This window comes from Dendrobates tinctorius, unplaced genomic scaffold, assembly GCF_039654945.1.
Source record: "Dendrobates tinctorius isolate UK_male_01 unplaced genomic scaffold, ASM3965494v1 ptg000029l, whole genome shotgun sequence".
Taxonomy (NCBI): domain Eukaryota; kingdom Metazoa; phylum Chordata; class Amphibia; order Anura; family Dendrobatidae; genus Dendrobates; species Dendrobates tinctorius.
The window spans coordinates 23,393,527-23,410,320 of NW_027361697.1; the positions used below are offsets into that span (position 1 = coordinate 23,393,527).

Below are 16,794 nucleotides of genomic sequence, written 5' to 3' on the forward strand. Positions count from 1 at the left end.
TCCGCTCCATACACACGTGGCTCCTCTCTGTCCAGCTCATACAGATGCGGCTCCGTACACCTCTTACACACGCGGCTCCACACACCTCATACACATGCGGCTCCGCTCCGTGCACCTTGTACACACATGTGCGGCTCTGCTCCGTACATGTTGAACACACGCAGCTCCGCTCCGTACACATGCAGCTCCTCTTTGTCCACCTCATACACATGCGGCTCCATACACTTCTTACACACATGGCTTGTCTCCGTACACCTCATACACACGCGGTTCCTCTCCGTACACCTCGTACACACACATCTTCTCTCCGTACACCTTGTACACACGCGGATCCGCTCCGTACACCTCCTACACACGCGGCTCCGCTCCATACACCTCGTACACACGTGGCTTCGCTCCGTACACACACGGCTCCTCTCTGTCCACCGCATACACATGTGGCTCCGCTCCCTACACCTCGTACACACACAGCTCCGCTCCGTACACCTCATATACACGCGGCTCCGCTCCGTACACCTCGTACACACACGGCTCCGCTCCGTACACCTGGTACACACACGGCTCCACTCCGTACACCTCATACACACGCGACTCCGCTCTGTACACCTCATACACACACGGCTCCGCTCCGTACACCTGGTACACACACAGCTCTTCTCCATACACCTCATACACACGCGGCTCCGCTCCGTACACCTCGTACAAACACGACTCCGCTCTGTACACCTCGTACACACACGGCTCCGCTCCGTACACCACGTACACGTACGGCTCTGCTCCGTACACACACAGCTCTGCTCCATTCTCCCCTCCCCCCTGTAAACCCCCCCCTGACCCCACACTCACATAAACTTCCCGGATCCTCATCCAGCACCATGACAATCTGCACAGCAGAGACCTGCAGAGACCCGAGGCTTCTGATCATGTGACCACTGACTCCTCCCCTCCTGTGCCCTCATCACAGGTCCTGTGCTAGAAGAGAAGAACACAGCCTAGCGATGCGGTGGCTCCATGCATGGGGGGCGTGTCGGCCCTGGCGCTATGGTATGTGCACGCGCGTCCCTGCAAATCATGGGACGCGCTTTTGAAGGGCCCACGCATCTAAAGGGGCAGCACTTTTAAAGGGCTCCAGCGACCCTCGGGGCCCACCGGGCATTTACCCGGTACCCCGCCAGGCCAGACCGAGCCTGACGATATTACCTTGTCAGGATCGCTGGTGTGTCGCTACATGATCGCTGGTGAGCTGCCAAACAGGCAGCTTCACCAGCGATCAGCACCAGCGACACGCGGGTAACAAGCGACGCACGTCGCTTAGTTATCCACTGTGTACCTTAGTTACAGCGTGCTGGTGCAGGGAGCTGGTAACCAAGGTACACATCTGGTTTCTAAGCGCTGCGCGCCGCTTAGAAACCCGATGTTTACCTTAGTTACCAGCACCAGCTCGCTGATCGCTGGTCTCCTGCCTGCCACACACAGTGATGTGTGCTGGCCAGCAGGAGACCAGCGATCAAAAAAATGTCCTGGCCATTCTAGGACGATCAGCGATACCAGGCAGGGGGGCCGGTCACTGGTAAGTGTCACACACAGCGATCTCGCTGGTGAGATCGCTGTTGCGTCACAAAACTTGTGACTCGGCAGCGATATCGCTGTGTGTGACGGGGGCTTAAGAGAGAGGGCATGTGTCCATGTGTATGGGCACAGTATTAAAGGTCCATGTGGTTCTGATTGTGAGATTGTGTACACTGAGAATACAGCTCTGTGTAAGAGCCCAATTGGTGAACTGGGTGCTTTTTAAATATGAACAGCAATATATATACTGGTATATAATTTCAAAGGTTTTTTAAAATCTTAATTTATCCTGTTTACTAGTCACAAAATAAATTGAATAATTATGATTTTGGACCAGAATACTAATCATTCAACCCGTTTTAAAACAGAGCTTTGTTTGAAAAATCTTAATGATTTATCATCAGTTGGATTAATCAGAATGGATGAAGAAATCAATTTTAAGCCTACAGGTACCTGCTTGTAAAATGAAGTCTGCAATGCGTTGAGAAGTAGTAAGAAGTAAATGTGCATTACACATTATGTACATCTATGCTATTATATGCTTTTATTATTGCATTACAAGGGCTAAAATAAAACGAGAGAGTGCTCCAAAGGATAATGTTGTTGAATACCTGATTTACTTAGCAAGGCGGGTAGGTGTGGTACTCACCTTGAAAAATTGTATAGTTCACCTCAGTATGGAAGGTCACCAGCTGTGACTTGCTTCAGAACTAAATTCAGTTTCCATGAGTGAGATAAAAAGGAAAGGATTAAAAACAAGGTTAATCCTAACGGTAAAGTAGGGAAAGAGGATAGGTAAAACCAATAGGTGTTTATTGTGGAATAAGAGGTCAGGTGCACCACATAGTTGGGCTGACACTAAACCACACTGATTCCCCATTCCGTAGTAAATCACATGTTGATCTTTGAACCCTTTGACTTTGTCCATTTGTTCCATTCCTATTTCTTGCGTTTCTTATGTTGTTTCCAGCATACACAACAATATTTCGGAGAGCCATACAAAATCCAAGACATAGGCCCTGATTCATTAAGACTGACGTTTTCTATGCTAATCTTAATGTGGGACGTGCAGGAATAAGGTGCTCCAAATTCATTGAAAGGTGCACAACACGTAATAACCAAGGCATATCTTATCAATGACATGCTCCTTGTCAGAAATGTTACTCCAGTCTGGGAGTGGAGTAACATTTCTGGTGTAAGGATTTTTTTATTAATTGGACTTGCGGGCATAGCCACGCCCCATCCCCAGCTCTGCTCATTTTGTCATTGCTTCCCAAAACTAGAATGAAATCTTAAAAAGTTTCAAAAAATTTGCGCAACTTTGCGTTGAGCAAATATTTAGAGGCATTTAAAAGGGTTATAAAAACACTTGGATGAATCGAGGCCTTTATGTTTACATATTTTAATATGGCATGTTTTCAAGGGGTTAAGGGTTGCCCAGACTTGTCATGAAAGTCTGCAGTCACACAGTACATGCTGTGAGGATTATCCAGTGCTGGTGGTGAGGCCAAGTGGTCATGTCACCACAGGTATGTGATATGCATACTCCTGGTCACATTCCGATTCCGAAGGGGATTCATAAGTCTACAGTCACATAGAGTGGCTGCAGACTTTCATGATAAACCTGGACATCCCCTTTAATATACATACCATTTTATTGCACCTGTTTTTGTGGTAAATGTGATAAAAAAAATAAATTCTATGATACTTTAACCTTACTACCTGTTGTCTTTTGTACCATTGCTACACCATTTGTATACTAGTGATAAACGTCTGCGAAAGCCGACCAGAAATGTGTGCTCCTAGAGCTGATCTCCAAAGCGTCTAATACAGGGTGATACTAGAAACAGGTGATGGTGCTTCGCATAAGTTAGTTTTTGATAAAAAAAAATAAATTAAGTCAGTAAGTTTAGGAGTGGAAAGTAAAAGGAGGAGCAGAATATATATTTTTTAAAGTTCTTTTTTTCACAATCCACTCCTTCCTATGGCTTCAAAAACTGCACCAAAATGACACACGTAAAGCTACTTTCACATTAGCGTTTTTTAGCGCAGCGCTTCGTGTGCAATAGAAACGCATGCAAAAAATGCATCATGCGTTTTGCATGCGTTTGCGTTTTTTAGGCACATGCATTTTAATCAGTTTCTAGCCATGTTAACGCTTAAAACGCATGCTTTTTCAAACGCAGGCGTACACATATCCATGCGCACGCCTGTATTCCCTAGACTGTAATGCGTTATTTTGGCGCATTTCGTGCGCAAGCGTGCACATGCGTTTTTGACGCCGTTGGACGGACCCAAAAATGCAACAGGTTGTGTCGGACGCGCCTAGGCGCACACTGTAAAAAACGCATGCGCACGAAAATGCATACGAACACATGCAAACGTAAGACCATGCGCCCCCCCATGTTAAAGATAGGGGTGCATGACACATGTGCATGGGTGCGCACGAAGCGCTGCGCTAAAAAACGCTAATGTGAAACCAGTCTAAAAGCCCCTTTATTACAACGAATCAACTTCAGAAACGGAAGATTGGTTCTTAGGATGGCTTCACACAAAGCGATTATTGGAAACCAAAGCCAGATGTGGATCTATCTTACCATCCTTCATGGTAAGATGTATTTTATTTTTCATTTTAACTATCTCTATTTTCCTTCCTAGAAAATGGTAAACTGATGACATCGTATTACATTGCCTTTGACACAGCAAAACTGTTTAACACAATTCAAGGAAAAGAAACACTGGCTGACCTGGTAACATTATTTTACTATTTGCAATATGGTATTGTGATAAGTGAAACTTAACAGTATGTCATCTTTAACCCCTTTCTGTCATGTGACGTACTATCCTGTCCATGTGCCCTGGGACTTAATTCCCAGGGACGGGATAGTACGTCACAGCGATCAGCGGGGCCCACGTGAGGGCCGCTGATCGCGGTCGGGTGTCAGCTGATTATCACAGCTGACACCCGGCACAATGTGTCAGGGGCAGTCACGGACCGCCCCCGACACGTTAACCCCTTGCACACCGCGATCAAATACGATCGCGGTGTACTGGGGGTTAAAGGGAAGCATCGGCAGGGAGGGGGCTCCCTCCGTGCTTCCCTGAGCCCCCCACAGCAGCGCAATGTGCAGCGCTGCTGCGGGGGGCTCCATCCCTGCAGGTCCCCGAATCCAAGATGGGGACCTTCAGGGGCCTGCAGGGAGCTGGCTTCCTCATGCCTGCAAAGCGCAGGCAAGGAAAAAGCCTTGTGCAGTGCCTGTGACAGATCGGCTGATCTGTCACAGTGATCTGTGATGTGACAGATCAGTGATCTGTCATATGACAGCTATGTCCCCCCTGGGACAATGTAATAAAGTTAAAAAAAAATGAAAAAGTGTAAAAATAATTTTAAAAAAATCGCTAAATAAGTTAAAAAAATATATATATATTCCCTAATAAATTCATTTTTTGGAAATAAAAACAAAACAATAAAAGTACACATATTTGGTATAGGCGCGTCCGTAACAACCCACCCTATAAAACTGTCCCATTAGTTAACCCCTTTAGCGAACCCCTTAAAAAATAAAAATCAAAAACGAAGCAAAAAATAATGATATATTATCATACCACCGAACAAAAAGTGCAATAACACGCGATCAAAAAGACGCATATAAATATCCATGGTACTGCTGAAAACGTCATCTTGTCCCGCAAAAAACGAGCCGCCACACAGCATCATCAGCAAAAAAATAAAAAAGTTATAGCTCGCAGAATAAAGCGATGCAAAAATAATTATTTTTTATATAAAATTGTTTTCATTGCATAAAAGCGCCAAAACATAAAAAAAAGACTTAAATGAGGTATCGCTGTAACCGTACTGACCCGAGGAATAAAAGCGCTTTATCAATTTTACCGCAGGAGGAACGGTGTAAACGCACCCCCCAAAAGAAATTCATGAAACTCTGGTTTTTGTTCATTCTGCGTCCCAAAAATCAGAATAAAAAGCGATCAAAAGATGTCATGTGCCCGAAAATGATACCAATAAAACGTCAACTCGTCCCGCAAAAAATAAGACCTCACATGGCTCGGTGGGTCAAAATATGGAAAAATTATAGCTCTCAATATGTGGTGATGTAAAAACTATTTTTACAATAAAAAGCGTCTTTTAGCGTGTGACAGCTGCCAAATATCAAACCCCCCGTTATCACCCCCTTAGTTAGGGAAAAATAATAAAATTAAAAGAAAATGTATTTATTTCTATTTTACTGTTAGGGTTAGGGCTAGGGTTAGGGGTGTGTTGGGGTTAGGGTTGGAGTTATAATTGGGGGGTTTCCACTGTTTAGGCACATCAGGTGCTCTCCAAATGCAACATGGCGTCTGATCTCAATTCCAGCGAATTCTGCGTTGAAAAAGTCAAATGGTGCTCCTTCCCTTCCAAGCTCTGCCATGCGCCCAAACAGTGTTTTACCCCCACATATAGGGTATCAGCCTACTCAGGACATATTGCATAACAACTTTTGGGGTCCAAATTCTCCTGTTACCCTTAGGAAAATAAAAAATTGGGGGCAAAAATATCATTTTTGTGGAAAAAAATGATTTTTTTATTTTCACGCCCGGGCGTTCTAAACTTCTGTGAAGCACTTGGCGGTTCAAAGTGCTCACCACACATCTAGATAAGTTCCGTGGGGGGTCTAGTTTCCAAAATGGGGTCACTTGTGGGGAGTTTCAATAGTTTAGGTACATCAGGGGCTCTCCAAACGCACATGACACCCGCAGACCATTCCATCAAAGTCTGCATTCCAAAACGTCACTACATCCCTTCCGAGCCCTGACGTGTGCCCATACAGTAGTTTTCTCCCACATATGAGGTATCAGCGTACTCAGGACAAATTGGACAACAACTTTTGGGGTCCAATTTCTCCTGTTACCCTTGGGAAAATAAAAAAATTGGGGACTAAATTATCATGTTTGTGGAAAAAATACGATTTTTTTATTTTCATGCCCGGGCATTATAAACTTCTGTGAAGCCCTTGGGGGTTCAAAGTGCTCACCACACATCTAGATAAGTTCCTTAGGGGGTCTAGTTTCCAAAATGGTGTCATTTGTGGGGGTTTCCACTGTTTTGGTACATCAGGGGTTTTCCAATCACGACATGGTGTCCGATCTCAATTCCAGCCAAAAAAGTCAAATGGCGCTGCTTCCCTTCTGAGCTCTGCCATGCGCCCAAATAGTCGTTTACACCCACATATGGGGTATCAGCGTACTCAGGACAAATTGCACAAAAACTTTAAGGGTCCTGTTACCCTTGGGAAAATAAAAATTGGGGGTGAAAAGATCATTTTTGTGGAAAAAATATGATTTTTTAATTGTACCGCTGTACGTTATAAACTTCTGTGAAGCCCTTGTGGGTTCAAAGTTCTCACCACATATCTAGATAAGTTCCTTGGGGGGTCTAGTTTCCAAAATGGGGTCACTTGGGGGGGTTTCCACTGTTTAGGTACATCAGGGGCTCTCCAAACACGACATGGCGTCCGATCTGAATTGCAGCCAATTTTGCATTGAAAAAGTCAAACGGCGCTCCTTCCCTTCTAAGCTCTGCCATGCGCTGAAGCAGTGGTTCCCCCCCCCCACATATCAGGTATCAGCGTACTCAGGACAAACTGCACAATAACTTTTGCAGTCCAATTTCTCCTGTTACCCTTGGTAAAATAAAAAAAATTGAACCTGAAGTATTTTTTTTGTGAAAAAAAGTTAAATGTTAATTTTTTTTAAAATATTCAAAAAATTCCTGTGAAGCACCTGAAGGGTTAATAAACTTCTTGAATGTGGTTTTGAGCACCTTAAAGGGAAGGTGCCATCCAAAAAATTTTTTTTCAGCAATTGAAAAAATGTGAAGAATTAATGTTTACATTTTCTTAAAAAATATTATCATGTTTTTAATTTTGTAAAATATGAAAAATAATTTTAAAAAGTTTGGCATTTCCATTTGTTAACACTAGGGGGAGCAGCTACTGAAATTTGGCACAAAAACCTAGTGTACAACTAGCTCACATTACTGTACTGCTGTAATTATGGGCGGAGTCTGCTGACATGGGTGTGATGTCATCTAGGAACACAGTGAGCAGCCATTTTGATGGGGCCTGCAAAGTTACTGACTGTCTTTGCATGCAAAGTCTGGATCAGGACAGGTCATCAATCAGCAGAAATGTTTCCTGGATTTCTGTGGAGCAGACAAGCAGACGGTCCATCCACGTGTATAAAACACAGCGCTCTATGTACAATCTCTGGCACCGAACAGGGCGCCCCCCATAGACCAGCACACTGCTCTCCTGAAATACTCTGTGCTGCTGTCGCCCTGCTCCTTCCACCATATATCATGCCCCTGTCGCCCCGCTTTCACACATCGCCAGGACGGGATCTGAGGAGAGGAATGGGGTCTTCGGTCACCGAGGATGGCAGGCAGCAAGGATTCTGGGAGTAGGGTGACAGCAGCACAGAGTATTTCAGGAGAGCAGTGTGCTGGTCTATGGGGGAGGTCACAGAGGGAGATATATGGCGGAGGAGCAGGGTGACAGCAGCACAGAGTATTTCAGGAGAGCAGTGTACTGGTCTATGGGGGGCACAGAGGGAGATATATGGTGGAGGAGCAGGGTGACAGCAGCACAGAGTATTTCAGGAGAGCAGTATCACACGAGATAGGATTAGATACACGACTCAGCAGTCAGTATCACACAGGATAGGATTAGATACACAGCTCAGCAGTCAGTATCACACAGGATAGGATTAGATACACGGCTCAGCAGTCAGTATCACACAGGATCGGATTAGATACACGGCTCAGCACACAGCATCACACAGGAGAGGATTAGATACACGGCTCAGCAGGCAGTATCACACAGGATAGGATTAGATACACGGCTCAGCAGTCAGTATCACACAGGAGAGTATTAGACACACGGCTCAGCAGACAGTATCACACAGGATAGGATTAGATACACGGCTAAGCACACAGTATCACACAGGAGAGGATTAGATACACGGCTCAGCAGGCAGTATCACACAGGATAGGATTAGATACACGGCTCAGCAGACAGTATCACACAGGATAAGATTAGACACATGGCTCAGCACACAGTATCACACAGGATAGGATTAGATACACGGCTCAGCAGACAGTATCACACAGAATAGGATTAGATACACGGCTCAGCAGTCAGTATCACACAGGATAGGATTAGATACACGGATCAGCAGACTATCACAGGATAGGATTAGATACACAGCTTTGCAGTCAGTATCACACAGGATAGGATTAGATGCACGGCTCAGCAGTCAGTATCACACAGGAGATGATTAGATACACGGCTCAGCAGACAGTATCACACAGGATAGGATTAGATACACGGCTCAGCACACAGTATCACACAGGAGAGGATTAGATACACGGCTCAGCACACAGTATCACACAGGAGAGGATTAGATACACGGCTCAGCAGACAGTATCACACAGGATAGGATTAGATACATAGCTCAGCAGACAGAATCACACACGAGAGGATTAGATACACGGCTCAGCAGACAGTATCACACAGGAGAGGATTAGATACACGGCTCAGCAGACAGTATCACACAGGATAGGATTAGATACACGGCTCAGCACACAGTATCACGCAGGAGAGGATTAGACACACGGCTCAGCAGACAGTATCACACAGGATAGGATTAGATACACGGCTCAGCACACAGTATCACACAGGAGAGGATTAGATACAGGGCTCAGCAGTCAGTATCACACAGGATAGGATTAGATGTCCAGCAGATGGCTAAGTGTTTTGAAACAGCAGGGAGCAGCTCCTCCTATGTTTTGCAAGAGCAGGGGCAGCAGCTGGCCGTGTGTTTTGTAAAGAGCAGCTTGGTGTCCAGGAGCTCGTCCTGGTTCCTCGCCAACAGCTGGTATGTGCAGAGTGAACATCCAAGCCCTGTTATGCTGGAACAGTACAGCATCCAGGGCTTGCAATAGAGTGTAAATGAAGCTAAAAGGAAAGCACTGGGCTCTAATAAGATGGCGCCTGGCCACACCTACAGCTGTGAATTGAGCTGCCCACAGAGGCGTGGCCAGTTCACTCCTGATGAAAGAGATAGGGTCGGCAGCCGTCTATTGTCTCTTATGCCCAGGGACTGCCGTAAATGAGCATGGAAAGTGTCGTTCAGCAGCCAGAGAGGTAAGATGGCAGCCCCCAGTGGCTGCATTACTACAGAAAAAAAAAATCCATACACACCACTGAGTCAAGCTTAGGGGACAATATCTTTTTATACTATTTTCTTTTTTACATTAAATTATGAGAAAACACGGCACCTTCCCTTTAAGGGGTGCAGTTTTTTGAATCGTGTCACTTTTGGGTATTTTCTATCATATAGACCCCTCAAAGTGGCTACAAATGTGATGTGGTCGTAAAAATAAAATGGTGTTGCAAAAATGAGATCGCTGGTCAACTTTTAACCCTTATATCTTCCTAACAAAAAAAAATTTTGGTTCCAAAATTGTGCTGATGTAAAGTAAACATGTGGGAAATGTTACTTATTAAGTTTTTTGTGTGCCGTATCTCTGTGATTTAAGGGCATAAAAAAATCAAAGTTGGAAAATTGCGAAATTTTCAAAATTTTCGCCAAATTCCCTTTTTTTTCACAAATAAACGCAAGTTATTTGAATGAAATTTTACCACTTACATGAAGTACAATATGTCACAAGAAAACACTGTCAGAATCACCAGGATCCATGGAAGCGTTTCAGAGTTATTGCCTCATAAAGGGGCAGTGGTCAGAATTGTAAAAATTGGCCTTGTCATGAATGTGCAAACCACCCTTGGGGGTGAAGGGGTTAATAAAACTCATTGAGCTTGAGTAAAGGTACTGTCACACTAAGCGATATCGCTAGCGATATCGCTATAACTTGTGATGTTATAGCGATATTGCTAGCGATATCGCTGTGTGTGATACTTACCTACGACCCGCTCCCCCGATGGTTATCGCTGATCGCGCGAGAACGTTCAGGACCGCTTCTCGTCGTCAGCTTCCTGCGGCGCTTCCTGTGGAGAGACGAGCGTGGACGCGGACGGGAGGACGCAGGATCGCCTAGTGTGACAGGTAAGTAGTGACCCCCGTCCCCTGCGATGTTGCTGGTGAGACCTGCCTGTGTGGCAGCTCACTAGCGACCACTTAACGATGTACCAGCGATCCTGACCGTGTCATATCGCTGGTCGGGATCGCTGGTACATCACTAAGTGTGACAGTACCTTAACATTCCAAGCTACAACAATTTGTACAGCTATATAGGACCAGACAAGAACAGAGCATCAGCGCACTGCTATGTGTAGAGAAAATCACAATCTCCTATAAAAGCTGCCTTTCACAGGAGGATCATACTGACAAGCACGACCCTCGCCTATTATGACAACCCAGCAGTGCTCTGGATCACGTCACGGGCACGCCAATGGTCACCTGGAATGATGCGCTTCACTGTCGACTCATATTAAATGCTGCTGTCAGAACTTGACAGACGGATTTTTAACAGGTTAACAGCCACAGGCAGAGCTCTCAGGGGCGTAACTACCACGGTCACAGCAGTCGCCAATGCGACCGGGCCCGGGGGAAGTCAGGGGCCTGGCAGGACAGCCCATATCTCCCTCCCAACCGTCCCGATTTTCGTGGGACAGTCCCGTTTTTGACTCCCACCCACCCCCCCGCATCCTGCCCGGGACTCTATTCTTCCTGCACTGCACTGAGCTGCCATGCCCTCCCATGCACCCCATCCTCGCCCTCCCAGATAGACCCACGGCAGCCCCTTACAGCCTGCAATAACGTTGCTAGGCCGTGTTCTCTTCTGTGGCACAGGACCTGTGATGAGGTCACAGGAGGGGAGGAGTCAGAGGTCACATGATCAGGGGCCTCCGTTGTGCAGGACTCTGCTGTGCTGGTTGTCATGGTGCTGGATGAGGTAAGTTTATGTGTGGGGTCACGAGGGGTTTACAGTGTAGATGTAGCAGAGCTGTGCGTACAACTTTGGATGGAGCGGACCTGCGTGTGTACAAGGTGTACGGAGCAGAGCCGAGTGTGTGCGAGGTGTACAGAGCGGAGCCGCACATGTGTACGAGATGTACGGAGCAGAGCCGTGTGTGCACAAAGTGTACGGAGCGGAGCCATGTGTGTACAAAGTGTACGGAGCGGAGCCGTGTGTGTACGAGGTGTACGGAGCGCAGTCATGTGTGTACAATGTGTACGGAGCGGAGCCGCACGTGTGTATGAGGTGTACAGAGCGGAGCCGTGTGTGTACGGAGCGGAGCCGTGTGTGTACAAGATGTACGGAGCGGAGCCGTGTGTGTACGAGGTGTACGGAGCGCAGTCATGTGTGTACAATGTGTACGGAGCGGAGCCGCACGTGTGTACGGAGCGGAGCCGTGTGTGTACAGTGTGTACGGAGCGGAGCCGCGTGTGTACGAGGTGTACGGAGCGGAGCCGCGTGTGTACGAGGTGTACGGAGCAGAGCCGCGTGTGTACGAGGTGTACGGAGCAGAGCCGCGTGTGTACGAGGTGTACGGAGCAGAGCCGCGTGTGTACGAGGTGTACGGAGCAGAGCCGCGTGTGTACGAGGTGTACGGAGCAGAGCCGCGTGTGTACGAGGTGTACGGAGCAGAGCCGCGTGTGTACGAGGTGTACGGAGCAGAGCCGCGTGTGTACGAGGTGTACGGAGCAGAGCCGCGTGTGTACGAGGTGTACGGAGCAGAGCCGCGTGTGTACGAGGTGTACGGAGCAGAGCCGCGTGTGTACGAGGTGTACGGAGCAGAGCCGCGTGTGTACGAGGTGTACGGAGCAGAGCCGGGTGTGTGCGAGGTGTACGGAGCAGAGCCGGGTGTGTACGAGGTGGACAGAGCGGAGCCGGATTTGTACGAGGTGGACAGAGAGGAGCCGCGCGTGTACGAGGTGTACAGAGCAGAGATGTGCGTGTATTTTGGTATGTAGGGCCCCATTGGAAAGTTCGCACCGGGGCCGATAACTTTGTAGTTATACCACTGAGAGCTCCGATGCATCGGAGACTGTTAGAGGCACATGATTGCACCCCCATTCTCCCCCCAAATTTGGGGGTGGGGAAGCGTGTCTTATTGCCCGAATAATACGGTATATCGTTAAGGTGTTAAAACTATACCCAATACAGCATACCTGTACAATGGAAAATACTTTTAACTAATAATATTGTTAGTGATTACCTGATACATTCAGTAGTACAAAATGATAGCCCATATTAGGAAATTCTGCCTCAAGTAGAATTTCACCTTTAATTCTATAGGTATTGTTTTAATTGCTTAGCATATTATTTTTTTTATTTGTGGGACTGACATTTTCATTTCATAGGACTTGTTCATTAATTTCATACTTGACACTAAGCTAGTTGGTTTGATCAATAATATTTGCCTTTGAAAAGTCTAATGTATTTGTTATTTATAGGTTCTGCTGATATCTACATGTAAAGAATTCTCAGATGTGCAACTCAGAACCAGTGAAAAGAAAATACTTAATTCTTTGAATAAGGATAAAAACAGAGTAACCATCAGGTAATATAATAATTAGCATTTTTTAAAGTTGATTTAAGCAGGAGTAAATTCTGTGTTACACAGTGGTTCACTACCAGTGACTTGGAAGCTACATTTGGCTCACAACTCAGTTGTGTGACATACAATATGATTTCTGAGTTGCAGTGACCCTCCAAACAGGGACTGAAAAATGTTTATATACTTCCAATGTATGGTGATGATCCTACCTAGTGCCCACTGTTTGCATCCCGATGCCTCCTCTATTCACATTATATCCTTTTGTTTCCAAGGTCGCTATCGCAGTGGTATGGGGAGGGTAGAGTACCTGAGCACAGTCCACATGCAGTAAATGCTTGCTATGTTACATAATCAGTATCTGTCTCTAACTGATCCCCAATCTCTGAGATTGACACTGGAAAAAACAAGCAAAACAAAATAAGAAATCATGCAATTTTCACACTGGCCACTAGGGATTTTTTTGAATTCATACTTTCTATCCTTTCAGGAAGAGTTTTCAGCAGGCTCATTATCATCAGAGGCAGGAATACAATGAAATGCAACATCTCTATATAGAGATGGTACTCCACCAATCACAATAGGCTGTATCACAACTTTCTCTGCTCCCCTTCCCTTCACAATGACATTTACACATGCTCATAAGATGCTTTAATGCAAAAGATAGGGTTGGGGGTCTGACAATTGTGTCTATGTACATGTATTGTTTCCAGAAAGAGAAATTAGAAAAATCTGAAAATCACCAGTGGCCAGTGTGAAAATCGCAAGATCTCTATTTTTTATTTTTAATGTAGATTTTTTTTTTACATAGCTCAATTCCGGCTGCATCAGTTAATCATTTGAAATTATTTTTTTAAATGGAAATTGAAACTCTTAGTTATATAGCACTTCAGGTTTACATAAACAAAAGATGCAACCCCAACCGTTGACTTACCATTGGTCTTTACTTGTGCACAGCTGAAAGAAAAAGGTCAGGTTTTCAGGATTACACAAATGTTAGTTTAAAATATATATAGAAATATGAAAAGTGTTCATATACAGCCTTTTAGTTTTGGCCTTTTTTATCACAAAGATGCCATTAAAAAGCTTTAAGTGCACAATGTTTTTGCATATTTAAAATGCAGAAATAAAAAGAGAAGTAATGGAAGGCCTAAAACAACCCTTAATTTAAGTACTGCTGGTCAGACATTGAATTTGAAGAAAAGCTTTCCAAATAACAAAATACATTTCTAACAACATTAACAGTAAAGTTATAGACAAATTTTGCCTAGACATGGCTTTCCCTAAAAACTCAGTATGACAGCAAGAACAAAAATTGATCAGTTTTGCCAAAATGTAAAAAAAAAGTTAATTTGTCAGCAAAACAATGATTTTTAGCACAAGGCCATATAAATACTGGGATGGCTGAACAATGAAAGTTGACTTTTCTACAGTAGCCAAATCAAAGTGAATATCTTTTGCGAATTTGTGGTAATCCTGGAAAATTGCTGTTAACAAGCGTCTTTCAATGAATCTGAACTACCAGGTCAGGAAGAATGAGCTGAAATGAAACTGACTAAAAATCTGGTTGATTTCCCCCCATTGTCTCTCCTGTAATAACATATCATGAGATGTGTGGGCCATCATTATACCAGCTTTTAAAAGCATACCATGTGATTTTAGTATACTGTCACCAGATAGCTGTATGCTATGTTTGATCATCATTTTCTCGTGATTTGTGTAGACACTGTCTGATACCTTAGGCTTGGTATATGATATCCAATTTCACGGCCAGAACAGGATGGCTCAAGAGTGGAACCAGTGGTATGGCCATTTCTCCAAAGTGTCCCAGGAACCATTTTTCCACACAGCAATACTAGGCTGCCTGGTTGTCATGTTAATGTGAGAATTCTGCGAGGCCTATATGTGCTACCATGGTGTCATGCCTTGATTTATGGATTTGATATGGTGACCTGTTGCTTCAGTGGTTGGTTCCCTGTCTGCTGAGCTGAGTAGTTGCTCTTTCTTCCCTATCCAAATGCTGATGGTTTCAATTCTCTTTGTTTTCCATTCTTGGTTTGTTTCTTTCCAGGTGCTTCTCATTTTCCCGTTTTGATTTTCCCTATCACATTCTGGGTGAGGTTTTATATGTTCACCCTTCACTGCACTTCCTTGCTGGCTATACTTCTTGGTGGATGTGTGTTCAGGAGTTCCAACTCCTTCAGAAAAAGGATTTACCTTGTTTGGTGACCTCCCGTTATTTTCCTGCAGTGAGTCTGTTTGCTTTCTTTTCCAGCAGCTTTTCCTTTTACCACTTTTGGGTTTCTGGGAGGTTACTTGTTCCTTTGATTATGGTTCTCATTAGTTTTCTCTCTCTAACTTAGAACTTGATTTAGTTTCTCACGCTGGGTTTTCGTATCGTTCTTCACAGTTTCTTCGCCCCTTGTAGGCAGTGTGTTGCGACCTCCTCTCTGATTCTTCAGGAAGTACTAGACACCCCACAATGGCCTTTTAGGGAGTTAGGTCCAAGGTAGTGTTTTTAGTTGTGCAACTAGAGAATTTCTAGTCTGTACAGGTACCAGTTGGGTGTAAGTGTAACATCTCTCTGTGGTTGAATTTCCGTTACCCGTGTGTGAGTGTATACACATTCATAACACATGGCCTGCAGAGGCTCCTGATTTGTCTCCCATCAAACACATCTTGGACATCATTGGTCGGCAATTGCAAACGGAGATGCAAGTAGCAGATCTTGATGATTTGTGTGCCCAAGTGCATTCAGTGTGGCAGAACTTTCCACAGACATCCACTAATAACCCCAATGATTGCAGCCAAGGTGTATGTAAGTTCATGCATTACTGCTCAAGTGGCTCATACTCAGTATTGAATAAATCAAAATTTTGTTTACATTTTTTCATCATTTCCATATGATTAACATATATATCAATTCTCTAATTTTCATAATTCCACGACATTTCCTTTTTGGTGTTATATGTATATATGCATGTGTGTGTGTATATATATATATATATATATATATATATACAGTGGGGAAAAATGCAATAGTGCAAGTTCCACCACTTAAAAAGATGAGAGGCGTCTGTAATTTACATCATAGGTAGACCTCAACTATGGGAGACAAACTGAGAAAAAAAAATCCAGAAAATCACATTGTCTGTTTTTTTTTCATTTTATTTGCATATTATGGTGGAAAATAAGTATTTGGTCAGAAACAAGCAATCAAGATTTCTGGCTCTCACAGACCTGTAACTTCTTCTTTAAGAGTCTCCTCTTTCCTCCACTCATTACCTGTAGTAATGGCACCTGTTTAAACTTGTTATCAGTATAAAAAGACACCTGTGCACACCCTCAAACAGTCTGACTCCAAACTCCACTATGGTGAAGACCAAAGAGCTGTCAAAGGACACCAGAAACAAAATTGTAGCCCTGCACCAGGCTGGGAAGACTGAATCTGCAATAGCCAACCAGCTTGGAGTGAAGAAATCAACTGTGGGAGCAATAATTAGAAAATGGAAGACATACAAGACCACTGATAATCTCCCTCGATCTGGTGCTCCACGCAAAATCCCACCCCGTGGGGTCAGAATGATCACAAGAACGGTGAGCAAAAATCCCAGAACCACGCGGGGGGACCTAGTGAATGAACTGC

The 16,794-nt window shown here is 44.7% G+C and overlaps 1 protein-coding gene across 1 annotated transcript in view; it reads left to right on the forward strand.

The window, feature by feature from the left end:
* Positions 1-16,794, forward strand: part of HFM1 (helicase for meiosis 1) — a 307,691-nt gene that overhangs the window by 150,115 nt on the left and 140,782 nt on the right. Inside the window, exons 19-21 of the mRNA XM_073571760.1 lie at positions 1,938-2,018; positions 4,228-4,319; positions 13,048-13,154. Of these exons, the coding sequence (XP_073427861.1) occupies positions 1,938-2,018; positions 4,228-4,319; positions 13,048-13,154 (280 nt within the window). The remainder of the gene's footprint in view (positions 1-1,937; positions 2,019-4,227; positions 4,320-13,047; positions 13,155-16,794) is intronic.